General features: G+C 39.1%; 1 protein-coding gene and 1 non-coding gene across 2 annotated transcripts; both read right to left on the bottom strand.

Moving 5' to 3' along the window:
• Positions 1-3,344: 3,344 nt before the first annotated feature.
• On the bottom strand, positions 3,345-3,451 carry LOC148295728 (small nucleolar RNA R71). Its single transcript, XR_015834840.1, has one exon. It is a non-coding gene; the product is annotated as a small nucleolar RNA R71 (small nucleolar RNA).
• A 1,420-nt stretch (positions 3,452-4,871) lies between these two features.
• Positions 4,872-7,217, bottom strand: LOC148295729 (uncharacterized). The gene is made up of 2 exons (XM_088250578.1): positions 6,101-7,217; positions 4,872-6,007 (listed from the first exon to the last, which is right to left on the bottom strand). Exons 1-2 carry the CDS (start codon positions 7,215-7,217, stop codon positions 4,872-4,874), a joined length of 2,253 nt encoding a protein of 750 aa, XP_088106704.1.
• Positions 7,218-22,292: the final 15,075 nt, after the last annotated feature.

A 22,292-nucleotide genomic window follows, 5' to 3' on the forward strand; every position in this document is an offset into this window, starting at 1 on the left:
ACACCAACCACTCCAATTAGGAACGAACTGCCGTTGAACTTGAATTGTCCAATTTGGAACACCTATTGATTTCGGATCGAGCCCAAAACTTGGGCAACATCATAATATGGTGGGAGGAGTCATTTGGTGAGTTTTGAGTGAAATTCAATCGCTAGAAGCATGGAATACACCAACCACTCCAATTAGGAACGAACTGCCGTTGAAATTGAATTGTCCAATTTCTCACAGCTACTGATTTCGGATCGAGCCCAAAACTTGGGCAACATCATAATACGGTGGGAGGAGTCATTTGGTGAGTTTTGAGTGAAATCCAATCGCTAGAAGTACGGAATACACCAACCACTCCAATTAGGAACGAACTGTGATCGGTTCATAATTGTATATCATTTTGTACCCTTCTAGCTTATGATTTGGTTATGTTATTGAGTTAAACTTGTGTTTTTAATCCATTTTCTGTTTTGATAAGTCCATAATTTCGTACACTTGCTTGCCTTCTTTACTTAGTGATTTTGCTTAGTTTCTCTTTATTTTGAGTCACTTACCTCTGTTTTTGTGTTTTGTAGGTTAAGCTAGCAAGAGATCACATTTGATGCAATCCATGCATGTTAAGGGCTGATTGGGATAAGAGCAAGAGCTTAAAGACAAAACCAAAGTTGGGCCACACTTCTTGTCAGTCCAGTTTCGTAAGTCACCTTGCAGGTCTCATTTCAGCAATCTGCACAATTCGGATGAGGAGACATTCTTCATAGAAGTTGTTCAATTGGGTGTCTAGTATAACATATCCAAAATTCAGCCCAATTGAACATATGTGGAGTCCTTAGCCCGTCCAACACTGAACCATGCTCAGGAGGATTTGCAGCTGCCAGCTTTGAGCCTTGTCTCCTCCTTTGAGCCATGTGCCTCACCCATGCTGCAACTGACTTTGGATCCAACATAATGAGTGAAGTGGGGAGACATTCCAGCTATGAAAGTCTAAAGGATCAAGTTGGTACATGCTGGAGTTATTATAGAGAAAGCATGTGCATGCATGTAAAGCATAAATGAAATGAAGTCAATTCCAGTCTCTGTTCGGCAGCCAAATTGCAAGGCCCAAAACGCATACTTCTACTACTCCGATGGGAATACTTTCTTCATAGAAGTTGTTCCAATGGGTGTCTACTATAACATATCCAAATTGGAGCCCCATTGGATAAGTTTTGAAACCTCTGGCCTTCCTACACCAAGTCTGGTTCAGAAGACTCGTTTTTGTTCAACAACCAAAAGAAGACCACATGAGTTGGCAGCAAAAGGCAGCCACAATTGATCACCTTTGATCCCATGTGAAGAAAGCTTGAGGTGCAGCAAAAGAAGTATGGGATGGGATTGATTCCAACCACACTAACATAGACAAGATGAAGTGGGAGTTATGGGTTGTATTAAATGAGGAATGGTGGTGTTGGATTTCATCATGATGTTCCTCCCTCTTAGCCCTATAAATAGAGGAGTCTTCAAGCTACAAAATGCACTTCAGCCATCCTCCACACTTCCATCATCCATAAATCATCCTCATACATTCCCACAACCCCAAACACTCAAGCAATCAACCCAATACTCTAAACTGCCCCAAAATCACCAAAACAGCTCCAGAAAACCTCCCTTCCATTTCCCTACGAATTTCCTCTTTCTCAGCCATCACCACTCACTCAAACTCATCTCAAATCACCTCCATATCCTTCATACATCCTTCTAGACGTGGAGAAGCTCTTGGAGAAGCATTGGACACTACAAGAACTTCAGAAAAGGGTTTTTCTACTCTTATGGCATTCATTATGTTTTCCCATTTCTATTTTAGTTTCTTTTCCATTATGAGTAGCTAAATCCATAACTAGGGCTTCGATGTAACCTAACATGAATATTCTGGGTTTATAAGTTTGGAGTTTCAAGTTTGATTCATGATTCATGTTCTTATTCATTATGCTTATAAGTTAACATGCTTGTTTGAATGATTGATCACCATTAGAACTTGTTTGTTAACTATCTTGGTTTGAATTAAGAGTAGACACCATGCTTTAATTCGAATTGAACTATGAATAGGAAGAGTATGTATGGACATTCGACAACAGGGATTAGATACATGCTTGGTTGTTTAAATTGTTCTTCTATGCTTAATGGGTTCCTAATGCTTAATTTTAGGTTAGACAACAAATGATCAAATTAGGGAATTAGGAACACAAGGTTAGGACCAAACACCATGGCCTAATCATACTTTAGCTAGAATCAATCTTTGAATCTGAATTAGACTTGTTACTTGACTCCATATAACCCAGAATTGAATTGTTATGGTGATTCGAATGCCCTAGTCTCCAAATCTGTTTTCCAACTCTTAAAACCACTCTTTGTTACACTTGTTTATTTGCTTTCATTTGCAATTTCAGTTTGCTCACTTCCTTTCACAATCACAATCACTCTCACTTTAATTTCTGTTTTAGACTTAACTTCCTAACTTCTTGAATTCGGTAATCTACGTACATAACTAATTTGAACTTCTCAGTCTTCGTGGGTACGACCTCGTACTTGTCTTGCTATACTACTAATTGCCCCGTACAATTGCGAGTTAACATAATAATTAACAACAAATTTTGGCGCCGTTGCCGGGGACTGAACGAAAGTTCTTCCCTGGTTATGTGCCCAAGGTTACCCTATTCTTTTTAGTGTTTCTAATTAATCTAATTTTCTGTTTCAGGTAGTTTATGTCTAAAAGACCGTTCCTTGAACAAGTGAGGTCTTCGTTCCAACGCTCCAAATCTTTGAACGCAGGACCATCGTTGCAACCCAACCGGGTGATCTCTGAAGTTCATAATCGTCTAGAAAGAGAGTTGTCAACTGCAAAAGAGCAAGCTCTTGCCACATTTACAAGTATTGCTCTCCACACTGAACTTCCTGGTTCTTCACCTTCAAATTCGGAAGCAAGTTCAGACCAAGAAGAAGAAGAAGAAGAGATGGCTGCCAATGAGTTCATGGGAGAACTTGATATCCCAACAATTCCAGCATCTCCTTCAAGCATTTTGATGCCCACTGTAGCTCGAAATTATGAGCTTAAATCTTCTCATCTTAATATGCTGCCTTCCTTTTATGGTTTACCTAATGAAGATCCATTAACTCATATAAAGGATATTTTTAATGTTGTGAGTTCTTTTCCCTTGACAGGTGTGACAGAAGATCAACTTCGAATGAGAGTGTTTCCATACACTTTGAAGGATAAGGCGAAATATTGGTTGAATTCTTTGAAGCCTGGTTCACTCACTACATGGGCTGCCATTCAAAAGAAGTTCTTGGAGAAATACTTCTCCACGCAAAAGACCGACATGCTTAGGGATAAGATCTTGTTATTTGCACAACAAGATGATGAATCGTTTTGTGAAGCATGGGAGAGATTCAATGGGCTGCTCAACCAATGTCCTCATCATGGGATTCCATTGAAGCTTCAAATGCGTATGTTTTATAAAGGACTAACCCTTTCTAGTCATAATATAGTCACCAATTTTGCAGGTGGTTCTTTTAAAACCAAAACTCCAGAAGAAACATACGAACTCTTTGAGGAGATAGCAATGGAGACCCAACATACGGATACAAGAGGTAAACGTGTTATTAGTGGTTCTAATGATGCTTCTAGTGTGCAGATTTCAAAACTGGAACAAAAGCTAGATGCTCTTCTTGCATTAAACTCAAGAAGCCCTTCGAAGGAAGTGTGTAGTATTTGCGAAACTCCTGACCATGCTACCATAGCTTGTCCACTTGGGGCTGGATATCCAGAATTTGTGCAAGAGCAAGCTAAGTTGGTAAATTCCTACAACCAAGGTCCAAGAAATGATCCATACTCTCAAAGTTATAATCCAGGTTGGAGGAATCATCCAAACTTTTCATGGAGGAATACTCAGAATCAAGCCAATCCCCCTTCATTCCAAAAGCCACAACAAACATCATCATTGGAGGATATAGTTAAGCAGATGGCAGTCAACCAATCCAATTTCCAGCAAACTACACAAGCTGCCATTGCCAAATTGGAAGTTCAAATAGGCCAATTAGCTGCTGAAATAACTCAAAGAGCACCTGGGAAATGGCCAAGCCAAACCGAGATCAATCCAAAGAACCAAGAAGCCAAGGCCATTCATGTGCTCAGATCAGGTAAGATCATTGATAGTAAAGTTGATTCTAATCTTTCAAATGATGTTGTGATTGTAGAAGATGAAGAGGAGGAGACCACGGCTACAGAAGGGGAACATCTCAAAACTTCTCAATCTGCTCCTAATGCCAAATCAGATTCTCAGGAATCCAAACAATTCCAATTGCATAAGAGAGATGACAAATTTGTGCCACCACATCTTCAAGAAGATAGATACGTGCCACCCGCTCCATATGTTCCATCGATTCCATTTCTAGGCCGTCTTAAGAAAGCAAAGCAAGATAAGGCTTTTAAAGAGATTTATGATATTTTGAGTAAAGTTAATATCAATTTGCCTTTGCTTGATGTTATTGAACAGATTCCTGCATATGGAAAGTTCATCAAGGACTTGAAAACTCACAAGCTCAATTTCACTCCAAATGAAGATGTAAAGCTTGACCAGAATGTAAGTGCTGTGTTGCAAAGGAAGCTTCCACCCAAGGACGGAACCAGGAATTTTTATAGGGGTGGGCTAATTTTTTTTTTCCAATAAGATATCTAACATAAACTTGTTTGTCATAAAGTAATATATACATAAACACCAAATTAAACACACATTGTCAAACCTCAAACAAATAATACATTGCTTAAAAAAAAAAAAGAGCTTACCTAATGAAGTGGAACCCTACGCTCCTTGAGTGCATCAAAGTCATCAATTATTGAATCAGAATCAATGTTCACCGAAATTTCTTTCTCGATATAGACAATAATTCGCAAGATACTCATCCTCCATCTTGTTGCGAAGTACAGTCTTAACATGCTTCATAGCTGAAAATGCTCGTTCTGTAGTTGTTGTAGATACTGGAAGAGTTAACACTAAACGAATCAACCTATCAATCAAATAATAAGTCTTTGCTCTGTTCGTTTTGATGAATCCTAGACATAGTTCAGAAAGAGTAGACATGTTTTGAAAGATACCATGATGTTGGTCAAACTTAAAAAGTTCTAGCTGACATCTCAACAAACGCAAGTCTTTAACACTGAAATCATCGGGATAAAATTTCTCTGCAAGTTTGCAAATATCATCAATCTTAAATGCTTTAAAATCATTGCTAGGGTCCAAAGCAGAACTAAGAATAAGAAGTTCCATTGTTCCTTCACTGAATCTACTGTTTAATTCTTCCAATTGATAATCTATTGTATCATTGAATAAATCAACCCGGTAATGATGCTCATTTGTAATATCATCATGTTGTTGACAAGAACGACGCGTACCAACTTTATAACGAGCATTCATATCTGGCATATCAATGTCATGCTTTTTGCAAAATGATTCCACATTTTCTAAGAAAATATCCCATCCATCCAATCTAAATTTCTTCAGAACATCTTTTGTACTACGAACTAAATTCATAGCTGTCAAGATATCTTGAGATTTATTTTGTAATGCTCGACAAAGGCTATCAGTAAATCCCATTATTTTTTCTAACAAATGCAAGACAAATATGAACTTGTAAGATGTCATCGCTTGGAAAGTACCAGTAGCTTCCCCACGTATAGAGTTAGAGGCTCCATCCTTAATCAAGGTCTCAACAACTGTACAAGATGCATTATACATATCTATTAAGTCTGAACAAGAATCATAATGAGATCCCCAACGAGTAGCTCCAGGCCGATGCAAAGTACCAATCTGATTAGCCCCTTTACCTGTCGCACGTTCACCAGTACCCAACATATTTGCAATATCCATTTTTTGAGTAGATTGTAACTGACCATGGCGCTTGGGGGAAGCAGTGATGAGATTGATAATTGAATTCAATGTTGAAAAGAACAACCAAATAGAAGCCACATCTTTTGACGCAGCAACTAATGCTAATTGTAGTCTGTGAGCAAAACAATGCACATAATATGCATAAGGACAATCTCTAAGAAATAATGCTTGTAGTCCATTCCATGCACCTCTCATGTTGCTAGCACCATCATATCCTTGACCTCGCATTTTATCAATTTGGAGATTATAATTAATAAGGACCCGAGATATCTCTTGTTTAAGTGTTAAAGAACTAGTATCTTCAACCCTCACAATCTCAAAAAAACGTTCTCGTACAAAACCATCCTTATCAACAAATCTTAACACAATAGCCATTTGCTCTCTATTAGATGCATCTTTTGCTTCATCAACTAGAATACAATAATGCGATTCTCCAACTTCTTCACGAATTTTAGTTCGAACTTTGTCTGCAAGAATATGCAAAATTTCCTTCTGAATCAACCCTGAGATATATTTAGCATTTCCAGGAGCATTATCTAAAACAACTTCATTAACTTTGTCATTCCATTGAGCTGTATATTTTATCAATTCAACAAAATTTCCACGATTCATTGAGTCTATCGATTCATCATTACCTCTAAGAGCACATGCTTGAAATGTAAGCCACCGAACACTCTCAATTGTTGCCTTGAGCCGTAATCGGTTCTTTAATATTTGCTCTTTCGGTTGTTTCTGAATAACTTTCTCAATATGTTGAGATGATTTCATTAAGTCCTCAGCACATCTTATATATTTGTTATGTGGTGAAGATGGACCTCCAACATGAAGCAGAAATGCATAATTCTTTCCATCATTTACTCTTTTCCAATTGTTGAACCCATCAGTAATTAGTGCAGACCTACTTGCTGGATTTTTTTCAAAAACAAAACATGGTAAACAATATGCCATGTGTGATGAAGGAGAATACTCTAACCATGGAAACTGTGAGAACCAAGAATATTGAAACCGACGTCTCTGTTGCCCGAACACGGTCCTTCGATACTCAAAAAGTTTAGGTTGATAAGGCCCCAATTTGATATAAGCCCTTCGAACCTCATCATGTTGATTAATGGGGTATTCACAAATTGCAATGCGTTTCCCTGGATCCCGTTCTAAACAAGTAGCATCAAATTCTTTAGGGCCAACTATTTGAGATTCAAGATGAGTAGGTTCTTCCGGAATCGAAGTATCATTCCCACTTTTTTTAAAGAATGAATCAATAGTTTTTCCTCTCTTTGTCAATCTATTATTATCATCATTTGACATTATGTCCAAACAAGAAATAATACTATAAAGATAGAGAAGCAATAATGCTAACGCAATCAGCAATCCAAAATATGCAATCCAAACTGCATAAAGCAAAATATGTAATAGTTTATTGCATTGCATTTGCAAATTGCATCTACTGCCATATACCATCAAGAACTATAGATAACATACGCCAAAATTTCAATTAAAAAAAATCAATAAGATTATTGTACCTGAAGAGTGTATTGTAGCCTTTGGTAGAATTCCAATTTCAAATTTCCTTATTTTCTCAATACCTGTAGAAATACATATAAACCCAAATATTAATTTAAAATGACATTTTATCATTTACCAAATGCGCCATAAACACATAAATTGAATTTTGAAATAAAAACTACAATGATGAAGTTTACCTCTTGTGAGGAAATCAGTATCGCCGGCTCATTCATTATCAAGATGCAAGAGGAAATCAGTATCGCCAAGAGTAAGACCAAGAGAAACGAAAACAGAGAAGAGAGCAGAAGGTTAATAGGGAAAAGAGAAGAATGTCTGCGATGGGAGAAGAGAAGAATGTTTTTTATTAGTTTATTATATTAAAGACAAGGAATGTGATGAGCTTTGTTGTTTTGTCAAACTAATATTAAACAAAAGAAAAAAGCACAAGACAAGGGAACATGTTCGGCTGACATTAGGCACAGATGATGGGCTAATATTTTTGGGAGTCAAAATAACCGTATAAAATCTGCACTCAGTTTAATATTTTAAAATTTTTGCACTGGGCTAGAGCCCACCTGAGCCTATACACAGTTCCGCCCTTGACTCTAGGTACACAGCCAGATACTCTAAACTGCCCCAAAACACCAAAACAGCTCCAGAATATGGTGGGAGGAGTCATTTGGTGAGTTTTGAGTGAAATCCAATCCCAAGAAGTATGGAATACACCAACCACTCCAATTAGGAACGAACTGCCGTCGAACTTGAATTGTCCAATTTCTCACACCTATTGATTTCGGATCGAGCCCAAAACTTGGGCAACATCATAATATGGTGGGAGGAGTCATTTGGTGAGTTTTGAGTGAAATCCAATGGCTAGAAGTATGGAATACACCAACCACTCCAATTAGGAACGAACTGCCGTTGAACTTGAATTGTCCAATTTCCCGCACCTATTGATTTCGGATCGAACCCCAAACTTGGGCAACATCATAATATGGTGGGAGTTGTCATTTGGCGAGTTTTAACTGAAATCCAATCGCTAGAAGTATGGAATACACCAACCACTCCAATTAGGAACGAACTGCCGTTGAACTTGAATTGTCCAATTTCCCGAACCTATTGATTTCGGATCGAACCCCAAACTTGGGCAACATCATAATATGGTGGGAGGAGTCATTTGGTGAGTTTTGAGTGAAATCCAATCGCTAGAAGTATGGAATACACCAACCACTACAATTAGGAACGAACTGCCGTTCAACTTGAATTGTCCAATTTGGAACACCTATTGATTTCGGATCGAGCCCAAAACTTGGGCAACATCATAATATGGTGGGAGGAGTCATTTGGTAAGTTTTGAGTGAAATCCAATGGCTAGAAGTATGGAATACACTAACCACTCCAATTGGGAACGAACTGCCGTTGAACTTGAAGTGTCCAATTTCTCGCACCTATTGATTTCGGATCGAGCCCAAAACTTGGGCAACATCATAATATGGTGGGAGTAGTCATTTGGTGAGTTTTGTGCGAAATCCAATCGCTAGAAGTATGGAATACACCAACCACTCCAATTAGGAACGAACTGCCGTTGAACTTGAATTGTCCAATTTCCCGCACCTATTGATTTCGGGTCGAAACCCAAACTTGGGTAACATCATAATATGGTGGGAGGAGTCATTTGGTGATTTTGGAGTGAAATCCAATCGCTAAAAGTATGGAATACACCAACCACCACAATTAGGAACGAACTGCCGTTGAACTTGAATAGTCCAATTTCTCACACCTATTGAGTTCGGATCGAGCCCAAAACTTGAGCAATATCATAATATGGTGGGAGGAGTCATTTGATGAGTTTTGAGTGAAATCCAATCGCTAGAAGTACGGAATACACCAAACACTCCAATTAGGAACGAACTGCCGTTGAACTTGAATTGTCCAATTTGGAACACCTATTGATTTCGGATCGAGCCCAAAACTTGGGAAACATCATAATATGGTGGGAGGAGTCATTTGGTGAGTTTTGAATGAAATCCAATCGCTAGAAGTTTGGAATACACCAACCACTCCAATTAGGAACGAACTGCCGTTGAACTTGAATTGTCCAATTTCTCACTCCTATTGATTTCGGATCGAGCCCAAAACTTGGGCAACATCATAATATGGTCGGAGGAGTCATTTGGTGAGTTTTGAGTGAAATCCAATCGCTAGAAGTATGGAATACACCAACCACTCCAATTAGGAACGAACTGCCGTTGAACCTGAATTGTCCAATTTGGAACACCTATTGATTTCGGATCGAGCCCAAAACTTGGGCAACATCATAATATGGTGGGAGGAGTCATTTGGTGAGTTTTGAGTGAAATCCAATCACTAGAAGTATGGAATACACCAACCACCCCAATTAGGAAGGAACTGCCGTTGAACTTGAATTGTCCAATTTCTCACACCTATTGATTTCGGATCGAGCCCAAAACTTGGGCAACATCATAATATGGTGGGAGGAGTCATTTGGTGATTTTTGAGTGAAATCCAATCGCTAGAAGTATGGAATACACCAACCACTCCAATTAGGAACGAACTGCCGTTGAACTTGAATTGTCCAATTTGGAACACCTATTGATTTCGGATCGAGCCAAAACTTGGGCAACATCATAATATGGTGGGAGGAGTCATTTGGTGAGTTTGAGTGAAATCCAATCGCTAGAAGTATGGAATACACCAACCACTCCAATTTGGAACGAACTGCCGTTGAACTTGAATTGTCCAATTTCTCACACCTATTGATTTCGGATCGAACCCCAAACTTGTGCAACATCATACTACGGTGGGAGGAGTCATTTGGTGAGTTTTGGGTGAAATCAAATCGCTAGAAGTATGGAATACACCAACCACTCCAATTAGGAACGAACTGCCGTTGAACTTGAATTGTCCAATTTGGAACATCTATTGATTTCAGTTCGAGCCCAAAACTTGGGCAACATCATAATATGGTTGGAGGAGTCATTTGGTGAGTTTTGAGTGAAATCCAATCGCTAGAAGTATGGTGTTCGGTTCATTTTTGCACATGATTTTTCATGTTATTCACCCACTATTTTGAGTTAGTTCTTGACATTTTATAGCTTTTTACTTCCTTTTTGTGTTTTCTTAGATTTTACCTTGGTTGGAATGAAAATGAGCTAAAAGTGCACTATTTGTTATAATTTCTGTTTTTGTTCATTTTCGTAGGTCAACTTCTTGGCCTGGGATCAACATGCTCCGGTGCTCGGATGAGGTCATGATCTTCACGAGACTTGTTCCAATGGATGTTAACTACAACATATCCAAATTTGAGCTCCATTGGACAAGTATTGCCCATCCAACCAATCCAGCATGTTACCACAGCTCTGAAAATCCGAACTTGGCCAGCTTTTACCTCCTTTGTGTTATTTTGATTTTCTTGTTACCATAACTCTTGGTAACAAGAAGTTACCTTAGCTTTGAGATAATTTCTGAAGCAATTGGCATCTTTGTGAGGACAAAGCTTCATGATGGCAAGGGGACAATGGGCTAAGGCTTTATCAAAGGTGGTAGTTTTATATTAAAAGGTAAAAGCTGGAAAGGAGGAGAGAGGGAGAAGAAGTCAAAGGGCAATCTGATTTGGGGGAGCTTTGCAACGGGAGAGAGAGGCTATTCCATCAGTCTACACATTGAGAGCAGATTTTGGAGAGGGAGCTAAGAGAAAGCCAAGGTGCAGCCAAGAAAAGTGGAGAAGAAGACTTCCACCATTGATGATCTTGAAGCTTTCATCATTTTCTGAAAATCTGTAAACTCTTTCTAATTTTATTTTGAGTTTGTATTTGGAATAAGTATGAGCAACTAAACTCCATAGCTAGGGCTTAGGTTGAAGCCCTAAACATGATTACCTTATTGTTTTGATGCTTGAGTGTATGAATTTCTAAATATTGTTGATGAATTCCAATTCACCAAATTAATCTATCCTTGATGTGTGTTTTTCCTTGGTTGGCCATCTTTGAAAGCATGCCTCTTGAGATTGTTGGGATTATGTGTATCTTCATGTTTTCCTAAGCAATAGATGGATGGAGTAAGAACCATCCATGTGAATTGGTTTCTTGAATACCTAATGTAAACACCATGCTATTAGGATTCTTGTGATGTTCATATTCTCTTTGAACTTAATGGGTTTTCCTTGTAATCGAATCGAAGTACGAACCATACCTAGGTTCGGTTATGAGGAGAGCACAAGTATTGTAGCACGAACCATGCACTTTACGTATATTAGAGAGAATCAATGCGTCTTGAGCCACGACCCATGGTCTTGATTGCGAACATCTTCATCAACACGTTTAGAGTTCATCACTTGAGTATTCATGAACTTTGGTAGAATTGTTTAGGGTGGATTCCGAAACCCTAGTGTTTGTTACATTTTAATTTCACAATTTGATAATTCATCTCTGCCTTTCTCATTTAAATTCAAAGTCCATTTACTTTCATGCAATAGAAATAGGTCACTTGAAACAAATCAAAACCCCCCCCAATGTGTGTGTGAGTTGTGAGTTCGACACGTGGTGTGTCTTTGTTACTAAATTTTATTTGTTTCCGTAATTGTTTTGGACTTTTGGTCCGCGCTATGTTCTTGCATTTTCTGTTCTGAATCCAACCGTATAAAGAACGTGAATTTTCGACGTACGGTTGGAAAGTTATAGACAAAACACTGGACAGAGGTCGAAACTGAAAAACAGAGAAACGAATCTGCCCAAAAACGACCGGTCGTCACTGTTCACGCGGCCGGTCGTCACTGTTCACTGTTCACGGCACTGTTCATGTCATTGTTCACTGTCCACGGCACTGTTCACAGGTGATAAACAGGTGATAAAATGGCGATAGAAAATGCTGTTTGTGTTTTTCTTTAGTTTTCTTGTGTTGTTTCATTTCTTTTGCACTTCTTTACTTATTTTTAGTTTCCATTTTGCATTTGCGTATTTGTGGTGTGTCAATTAAGTGTTCTTTATGTACTCAAATTAGAACTTATAGGGAGCCGACAAGTTCTTCGTGGGATCGACCCCGTACTTACATAATCTATACTTCAATAGATTCGTGCACTTGCGGGTATTTTTAATTGGTTGTTTGCACATTAATTTGTGTCCTTTTAGGAATGCAACAATTTTTGGCGCCGTTGCCGGGGAACTGGCACGGTTGCTTATCTGTTTTGTTTGAGTATGTTTAGAGTACTTAGTTTTATTTTTGTTTATTGATTGTTGTTTCATTTTATCTTGATTTGTTTTTGTTTCTTTTTCGTATAGGAACATCCGAGGAGTCACCTCCACCATCTCCAATGGCAGCCGCAACTGAAATTGTGGAACTTACTATGTAAGAATACTCCAATAAATTTGTGATGGAGGAAGCAAATGTTTTTGGCTCATTTCATAATGAGTTGCCTATGAATGAATATTTCCGACAAACATACAATCCGGAGTGGAGAAATCATTCAAACTTCTGGTGGACCGACAATCCAAATTTTCAACAAGGGTCATATCAACCATATCAAGGCCAACATGATACTTGTCCACCTTATGGTCAACCCCAATATTATAATCCACCACCACTTAGTCAATCTCACCAACCACCTCAAGGACCAACTTTGGAAGAAATTGTTGCTTCAATGGTTAGAAACACAGAGAGTTTCATCATGCAGATGAATGACACACACATGCAGAGGAATGATACCCACATGCAGAAAATGAATAAGGCCATTGCCAATCTAGAAAATCAAGTGGGGCAAATTGCTATAGCTTTGAGTCAAAGGGAAGTTGGGATGATGCCTAACCAAACAGTGATACCAACCGGGCATGAGCATGTTCAAGCAGTTACCTTGAGAACTGGTAAGGTAATTGGTGAAATTGATGGTTCTAAAAATTTGATTCACAATGTTGATGACATGCAGGTTGAACAAGTGGCTGAGCCTAAAGAAAAGGATGAAAGCAACAAAGAGAAAGATAAGCAAGCAGCTTCTTCATCCGAGTGGATCCCAAAGCATGAACTTGCAAGAAGGGCAAGAAAGGAGATGGTAAGTCGTGAACCTACTGACGAAGAAATCTTACGTGCTCCTTTTCCTCACAGGCTTATGAGTTCCAAAAAAATTCAACAAGCCAAGGACATATTGGAAATCTCCGAAAAAGTGCAAATCAACATTCCTCTCTTGGATGCAAACAAGCTCAAGGAATACGAAACTGTTGCATTAACGGAAGAGGTTTCTGCTGTTTTGTAAAGGAAGCTTCCTCCCAATTTACAAGATCCAGGAAGTTTCACAATTCCTTGTATAATTGATGATAAATTGTTTGAGAAACCTTTAATTGATTTAGGTGCTTCAATTAATCTAATGTCTTATTCTATTTTTGAAGTACTAGAGGAAGACAAGCTGAGCATCCATGTTCCAAGTACCAATCATATGTTCAATGTCATTCCTTCTACTCAAATGAGAAGGCCACCCGATCCTAAATATGTGCCTCCTCCATCTAATCCACGTATTGAAAAGCGCTTAAAATTGCTTTTGAAATCTACTCATGCGCATAAAAAGAAAAGAATACGAAATGGGTTGATTAGATGGCAAAGAGATTTGAAGAAACTTCATGTTCGGCACAAGGAGGCGATTGAGCCAAAACCCCCTAAGTGACCATGGTATGTTGGAAGTCCGGCAAAAGACTTTAAACTTAGCGCTTCTTGGGAGGCAACCCAAGGTGAATAGAAGAAGTTTGTTGTCGTCCTAATCGCTTCAAAGTGGAGTTTCTCTAGACTCAAACTTTCTTTTATTTAATTTTATTTATTTTATTTTTGTGTTAGGGTTACAATTTTCCAACCAAGGTAATTAGGATTTTCTTGTTGTTTCTCTTTGTTGTAGTTTGTGGTTGTTTATTTTCTTTTTGTTCATCCCAATCTTTCTATATGGCATTGTTTAATTTTAAATCTCCATCAGTTATAAACAGTGTTTCATATAAGTTTGGGAAGTGTTTTCAATTCATTAATGCACAATCAGAACTTGGGCGTGAATACTTCTTCATTTCATAACATGTGATTACATAAACACTAGTGAAAATGCGTACATAAAATTCCTAATCACATGTTCTTTGTTGCATTTTGCGCCACCTGAGGCCTTTGCTAATTGCCTCTGTCTGTTCTTGCTTGTAGGATCTGCAGCAGCTCTACATGATCTTCATTCCTTTTTTGCAGCATCTCTACATGCTGGTTGACGCTGTAGAGCCGCTTCTGCAGGTCCGCCACCAGAGCTTTTAGGGCCGCCACCTCCTCACTCAGTGCCCCGCACTCTCGTGTTCTCGCCAGTAGGCGCATGCCCAAATTTGTGGCCGAGACCGCGTTGAGCACGGTTAGATTGTGGGACTCGTCCACTGCCATCTGGTCAGACCTCTGCGCCACATGCAGATGATCTGCAACTGTCAGTCTGCTGACAGTCATGCCCTCCGGCATTACTGCCCTACGCGGCACCACCTCAGAGAAGTTTGAGGCTGAGCCATGGTGGTATGAGGAGTTTGGAAAGATAGGGGTTGGAGGAGCCCTTATCTGGGAATTTGGTGGTGCAAGGGACAACTCAAGGTTAAGGTCATCAACAAGCATATCTGGGGATGCCATTGATTTTTCTGTCTGGGCTTTTTGATGGTTTTTCTTGAGTTTGCAGGTGAAATGCAGGATGCTCCTTCTTTCAACCGAGAAGTGGTTTAAATAGCCATATGCTCATAAGGGAGCCGACACCACTTTGCAATGCCTGCGCAATTTGCGGTTGCGTCCGGTTTAAAGGGGAAGCATTTCTACTTTCGCTTTGCTTTCTTTTCCTCCCTGTTTTCTGGTGCATTATGTTTTGATTTCTTTTCAGTTTGTCGTTTTTGTTTTATTTCAGTTGGGGAAGTGTGATTTGTGTCTTTTTCGTTTGTCGCATTCCTTTTATTCCGGTTTGGGGAAGTGCGTTTTGTTTTTCTTCTTTGTCTTTTGCAACTTTCTTTTCTTTTTATTTCCAGAAACGAGAAGTTTAAAATTTTAAATAAATTTAAAAAAAAAAAAAAAAACAAATACACCGAAAGGGCAAAGACAACCAGGCACACCACTAATACATTAGAAATTATTCTTTCACAGTGCTCGGTGTCTCGGCCATTGGACCTTTGAGCTTAGCCCTATGGCTATCCTCTTCCGGGGCTTCACGCACAGCCTCTTGGGGCTCATCACTCGAGCTCCCAAAGATCGCACTCTTAGCTTGAGCGTACCTACTTTCGCGATCTGTTTTCTTGCGTTTACCCGGTTGGTCCAGGTCCTCCAGCTGCTTTCTCATGTCATGGGCGTAAACACTTACCATCTTTGAGAGATTTTGGTTCTCTTCCCGCAACGCCTCTAGCTGGTGTCGATTCACCTCCACTATCCTTGCCCTTTCCCTTTTTAAGCTTTTAATAATACTCTGGCATTCTTCCACCATACTTCGCTCCGCCGCCAACTGACCTCTCAGCACCTCCACCTCATGGGACTTCGCAAGTAGGCGATGACCCACACTTGCGACTGTTGCGGTGCTTTGCACGCTTAGTGCCAGAGCATCGCTCACGACCCGGTTGTCATCCCTTGATCCCAGCACCCGTATATCCTTGGGAGTTACTAGATTTCTAGCAACTCCAAGGGCAACATCGTTGTCCAGCAGTATCGAGTCATTCACTGTCACGTGCCCCCGTGCAGAGGCAAAGTAGGGCATCCACACTGGTGCCACTGCTTGGCCCCGAGTCTGAGTCGGTGGAGCTAGGTTGAGATCCAGCGAGAATGGGTAGGAAGAAGCCATTTGAACTTTCTTTTCTCTGTTGTGTGTTTCTGCGTTTGTGTGTTTTTCCCCAACTCTTTCTCTTCTTCTTTTATAGAGTTAGTTTCTACGTAACCCTAGACACGGCGCTTCTGCGTTTTGCGCGGCCCTTACGGCCTATCCCCTTAGGTCACCTCACCTGGTCCCCAACCCCTTTAATTTCAGTTCTGCCTTTCAGCGCTTTTGAGAAACGAAAGTCGTCACGCCTTCCTATGAAGCCAATAATTCTGGCTTTGGGACGTGAGAGAGACCGCTGCTTGTCGACACGTCTCTCACTTTGTATCCCGTGACTCACAGGTGCCGAGACTTCAGGGCCCACTTTTTCTATTTTACTGAGTCCTCGCTCTTTGTGCTTCTGACTTGGTTTCTTTGTTTTATTTACTTTCTTCGCTTTTGGGCTTTCGTCTGGGTTGGGCTTTCATTTGGTTTGTGCGTTTCTTTGGGTTGGATTTCTGCGTGCGTAGGACTGTTGTTAGGGCTTACTGTTTTATTTTATTTTATTTTTTTAAATTTTTATTTGGTTTCGTTTTTGTTTTTGTTTTTGCAACCGTGTTGTAGTTGTTTTTCGTGTTTGTTCCTGTATTTACTTGCTTTATTCCCTTTAATTCTTGTTATAACGTTGTTGATGCCTGAATTCTTTAACATTGAGGACAATGTTTGTTTCTAAGTTTGGGAAGGGATAGCAAGTCTTTTTCGTTTCACTTAAATTCTTACTTTCTTTTATTTTGTTTTCTTTTCTATTTTGAGTTTTTTTTGTTTTCAAGTCACTTTCCGGACATATACGATGAGATTGTGATGAATGTTTACATGACTTGATTGAAAATGCTATAATAATAAAAAAATTGTTATTCACTAAATGGCATCGTTCTAGCATGATATGTTTGAAACCCTCTATGCACTTGCCATTTGTTTCATAATTCTCCAGTTGAGGGATTTGCATGATCCAAAGAATTGTATCAAGCATGAATTAGACTTGTATAACCATATAATGTGAGCTTTGAGCCTTGTGCTTCAATTCATGAGTGTTATACACATATTCTTATTTTTCTTGTCATCTGAGTTGTTGTTTGATCTCATTATTCATTGATTTGGTTGAGCACTTAAAAGTCACTCATTCTTGTGCAATTTGATTACATGACATTTGAGAAATGATATTAAGGCCCTCTTTGGACCGTTTGTGCCTTTCAAGCTAACCCTATGCATGCTTAAGCATGATTTCCCATTGTTAACCACCTTGAGCCTATATGTATGCCTTTTCTTTCAAGTAACCAATTATTACTTCTAGCCTTAGCCTGAAAAACAAGAATTTACCTTTCTAAGGAACTCGTGAGCTTTAATGTAGATGTGTTTTTCATGCTAAGTTTGGGAAGGGTTATTACATTCTAATGAAAAAAAAAAAAAAATAGAGTACTTCACTCAAGGGTGAAAGAAAAGAGAAAAGTTGTGGTTAAATGGCAATGGTTTCAAATTCAATTCCATGTTTCTTGGTTGTTCGAATGGAAGGAAGGAGTGTGAATCATAATTAGTGGAGGTATAAGGCTTTGTGGTCTAATTGATCACATATAAAAAAAATAATAATAATAAAAAAAAATTAAATGAGTGAAAATCTCAAGCGTGATGTTTCAAAGTCTTTTAGTCAACGATTATATGCTCTTACATTGTGAGTTCCTTGGACTTTGTTGTATCCATATCCTTCATTTCTTACTCACCTTACACCCTTAGCCCCATTACAACCTATAATAAAGACCTAAATTGATCCTAAATGTCATGTGGTTGATTTGCACACATTTTTCGGCTTTTAAGTGTTTGGCATCCTTCTTGAGATCATAGTTATGCATGTTCTTCATCCTTCTATTTTGAGTTAAGTCCCGTGTGGTTTAACTCTATTCTCATACTTACTATTGAGTGTTGCATTGTAACCCTCTTCCGAGTGATTCATTTGTGAGAGGACAACTTTGGTGAGATTTGAAGTTACATTTGTGCTTGGTATGATTTTTGAAGTTGTGTGAAAACTAAAATTGGAGAATGAGTTCCATTTGGCCATCACACTACTACACTTTGAACATGTTGTGTTCTGAACTTTGCTGCCTTGTGAATAATGTCTAAAATGAGTTTTCTTTGTGAAAACTTTTAAGTCATTTGCATAAGTCGCTCTCTTTTTGGAAAGTGTTCAGAAAGTTTTGTTTCGAGTCTTGTTTTAGTTTCTGTTTTGCTCGAGGACTAGCAAAAGATAAGTTTGGGAAGTTTGTTCGGTTCATTTTTGCACATGATTTTTCATGTTATTCACCCACTATTTTGAGTTAGTTCTTGACATTTTATAGCTTTTTACTTCCTTTTTGTGTTTTCTTAGATTTTACCTTGGTTGGAATGAAAATGAGCTAAAAGTGCACTATTTGTTATAATTTCTGTTTTTGTTCATTTTCGTAGGTCAACTTCTTGGCCTGGGATCAACATGCTCCGGTGCTCGGATGAGGTCATGATCTTCACGAGACTTGTTCCAATGGATGTTAACTACAACATATCCAAATTTGAGCTCCATTGGACAAGTATTGCCCATCCAACCAATCCAGCATGTTACCACAGCTCTGAAAATCCGAACTTGGCCAGCTTTTACCTCCTTTGTGTTATTTTGATTTTCTTGTTACCATAACTCTTGGTAACAAGAAGTTACCTTAGCTTTGAGATAATTTCTGAAGCAATTGGCATCTTTGTGAGGACAAAGCTTCATGATGGCAAGGGGACAATGGGCTAAGGCTTTATCAAAGGTGGTAGTTTTATATTAAAAGGTAAAAGCTGGAAAGGAGGAGAGAGGGAGAAGAAGTCAAAGTATGAGCAACTAAACTCCATAGCTAGGGCTTAGGTTGAAGCCCTAAACATGATTACCTTATTGTTTTGATGCTTGAGTGTATGAATTTCTAAATATTGTTGATGAATTCCAATTCACCAAATTAATCTATCCTTGATGTGTGTTTTTCCTTGGTTGGCCATCTTTGAAAGCATGCCTCTTGAGATTGTTGGGATTATGTGTATCTTCATGTTTTCCTAAGCAATAGATGGATGGAGTAAGAACCATCCATGTGAATTGGTTTCTTGAATACCTAATGTAAACACCATGCTATTAGGATTCTTGTGATGTTCATATTCTCTTTGAACTTAATGGGTTTTCCTTGTAATCGAATCGAAGTACGAACCATACCTAGGCTCGGTTATGAGGAGAGCACAAGTATTGTAGCACGAACCATGCACTTTACGTATATTAGAGAGAATCAATGCGTCTTGAGCCACGACCCATGGTCTTGATTGCGAACATCTTCATCAACACGTTTAGAGTTCATCACTTGAGTATTCATGAACTTTGGTAGAATTGTTTAGGGTGGATTCCGAAACCCTAGTGTTTGTTACATTTTAATTTCACAATTTGATAATTCATCTCTGCCTTTCTCATTTAAATTCAAAGTCCATTTACTTTCATGCAATAGAAATAGGTCACTTGAAACAAATCAAAACCCCCCCCAATGTGTGTGTGAGTTGTGAGTTCGACACGTGGTGTGTCTTTGTTACTAAATTTTATTTGTTTCCGTAATTGTTTTGGACTTTTGGTCCGCGCTATGTTCTTGCATTTTCTGTTCTGAATCCAACCGTATAAAGAACGTGAATTTTCGACGTACGGTTGGAAAGTTATAGGCAAAACACTGGACAGAGGTCGAAACTGAAAAACAGAGAAACGAATCTGCCCAAAAACGACCGGTCGTCACTGTTCACGCGACCAGTCGTCACTGTGTCACTGTTCACGGCACTGTTCATGTCATTGTTCACTGTCCACGGCACTGTTCACAGGTGATAAACAGGTGATAAAATGGCGATAGAAAATGCTGTTTGTGTTTTTCTTTAGTTTTCTTGTGTTGTTTCATTTCTTTTGCACTTCTTTACTTATTTTTAGTTTCCATTTTGCATTTGCGTATTTGTGGTGTGTCAATTAAGTGTTCTTTACGTACTCAAATTAGAACTTATAGGGAGCCGACAAGTTCTTCGTGGGATCGACCCCGTACTTACATAATCTATACTTCAATAGATTCGTGTACTTGCGGGTATTTTTAATTGGTTGTTTGCACATTAATTTGTGTCCTTTTAGGAATGCAACAATTTTTGGCGCCGTTGCCGGGGAACTGGCACGGTTGCTTATCTGTTTTGTTTGAGTATGTTTAGAGTACTTAGTTTTATTTTTGTTTATTGATTGTTGTTTCATTTTATCTTGATTTGTTTTTGTTTCTTTTTCGTATAGGAACATCCGAGGAGTCACCTCCACCATCTCCAATGGCAGCCGCAACTGAAATTGTGGAACTTACTATGTAAGAATACTCCAATAAGGAACGAACTGCCGTTGAACTTGAATTGTCCAATTTGGAACACCTATTGATTTCGGATCGAGCCCCAAACTTGGGCAACATCATAATATGGTGGAAGGAGTCATTTGGTGAGTTTTGAGTGAAATCCAATCGCTAGAAGTATGGAATACACCGACCACTCCAATTAGGAACGAACTGCCGTTGAACTTGAATTGTCCAATTTTGAACACCTATTGATTTCGGATCGAGCCCAAAACTTGGGCAACATCATAATATGGTGGGGGGAGTCATTTTGGTGAGTTTTGGGTGAAATCCAATCTCTAGAAGTATGGAATACAAAAACCACTCCAATTAGGAACGAACTGCCGGTGAACTTGAATTGTCCAATTTGGAACACCTATTGATTTCGGATCGAACCCCAAACTTGTGCAACATCGTAATACGGTGGGAGGAGTCATTTGGTGAGTTTTTAGTGAAATCCAATTGCTAGAAGTATGGAATACACCAACCACTCCAATTAGGAACGAACTGCCGTTGAACTTGAATTGCCCAATTTCTCACACCTATTGATTTCGGATCGATCCCAAAACTTGGGCAACGTCGTAATATGGTGGGAGGAGTCATTTGGTTAGTTTTGAGTGAAATCCAATCGCTAGAAGTATGGAATACACCAACCACTCCAATTAGGAAAGAACTGCCGTTGAACATGAATTGTCCAATTTGGAACACCTATTGATTTCGGATCGAGCCCAAAACTTGGGCAACATCATCATATGGTGGGAGGAGTCATTTGGTGAGTTTTGAGTGAAATCCAATCGCTAGAAGTATGGAATACACCAACCACTCCAATTAGGAAAGAACTGCCGTTGAACATGAATTGTCCAATTTGGAACACCTATTGATTTCGGATCGAGCCCAAAACTTGGGCAACATCATCATATGGTGGGAGGAGTCATTTGGTGAGTTTTGAGTGAAATCCAATCGCTAGAAGTATGGAATACACCAACCACTCCAATTAGGAACGAACTGCCGTTGAACTTGAATTGTCCAATTTCTCACACCTATTGATTTCGGATCGCGCCCAAAACTTGGGCAACATCATAATATGGTAGTAAGAGTCATTTGGTGACTTTTGAGTGAAATCCAATCGCCAGAACTATGGAATACACCAACCACTCCAATTAGGAACGAACTGCCGTTGAACTTGAATTGTCCAATTTGGAACACCTATTGATTTCGGATCGAGCCCAAAACTTGGGCAACATTATAATATGGTGGGAGGAGTCATTTGGTGAGTTTTGAGTGAAATCCAATGGCTAGAAGTATGGAATACACCAACCACTCCAATTAGGAACGAACTGCCGTTGAACTTGAATTGTCCAATTTCTCACACCTATTGATTTCGGATCAAGCCCAAAACTTGGGCAAGATCATAATATGGTGGGATGAGTCATTTGGTGAGTTTTTAGTGAAATCCAATCGCTAGAAGTATGCAATACACCAACCACTCCAATTTCGAACGAACTGCCGTTGAACTTGAATTGTCCAATTTCTCACACCTATTGATTTCGGATCGAGCCCAAAACTTGGGCAACATCATAATATGGTGGGAGGAGTCATTTGGTGAGTTTTAAATGAAATCCAATCGCTAGAAGTATGGAATACACCAACCACTCCAATTAGGAATGAACT

The sequence above is a fragment of the Prunus avium genome, chromosome 3 (assembly GCF_965620075.1).
Source record: "Prunus avium chromosome 3, drPruAviu1.hap1.1, whole genome shotgun sequence".
Classification (NCBI taxonomy): domain Eukaryota; kingdom Viridiplantae; phylum Streptophyta; class Magnoliopsida; order Rosales; family Rosaceae; genus Prunus; species Prunus avium.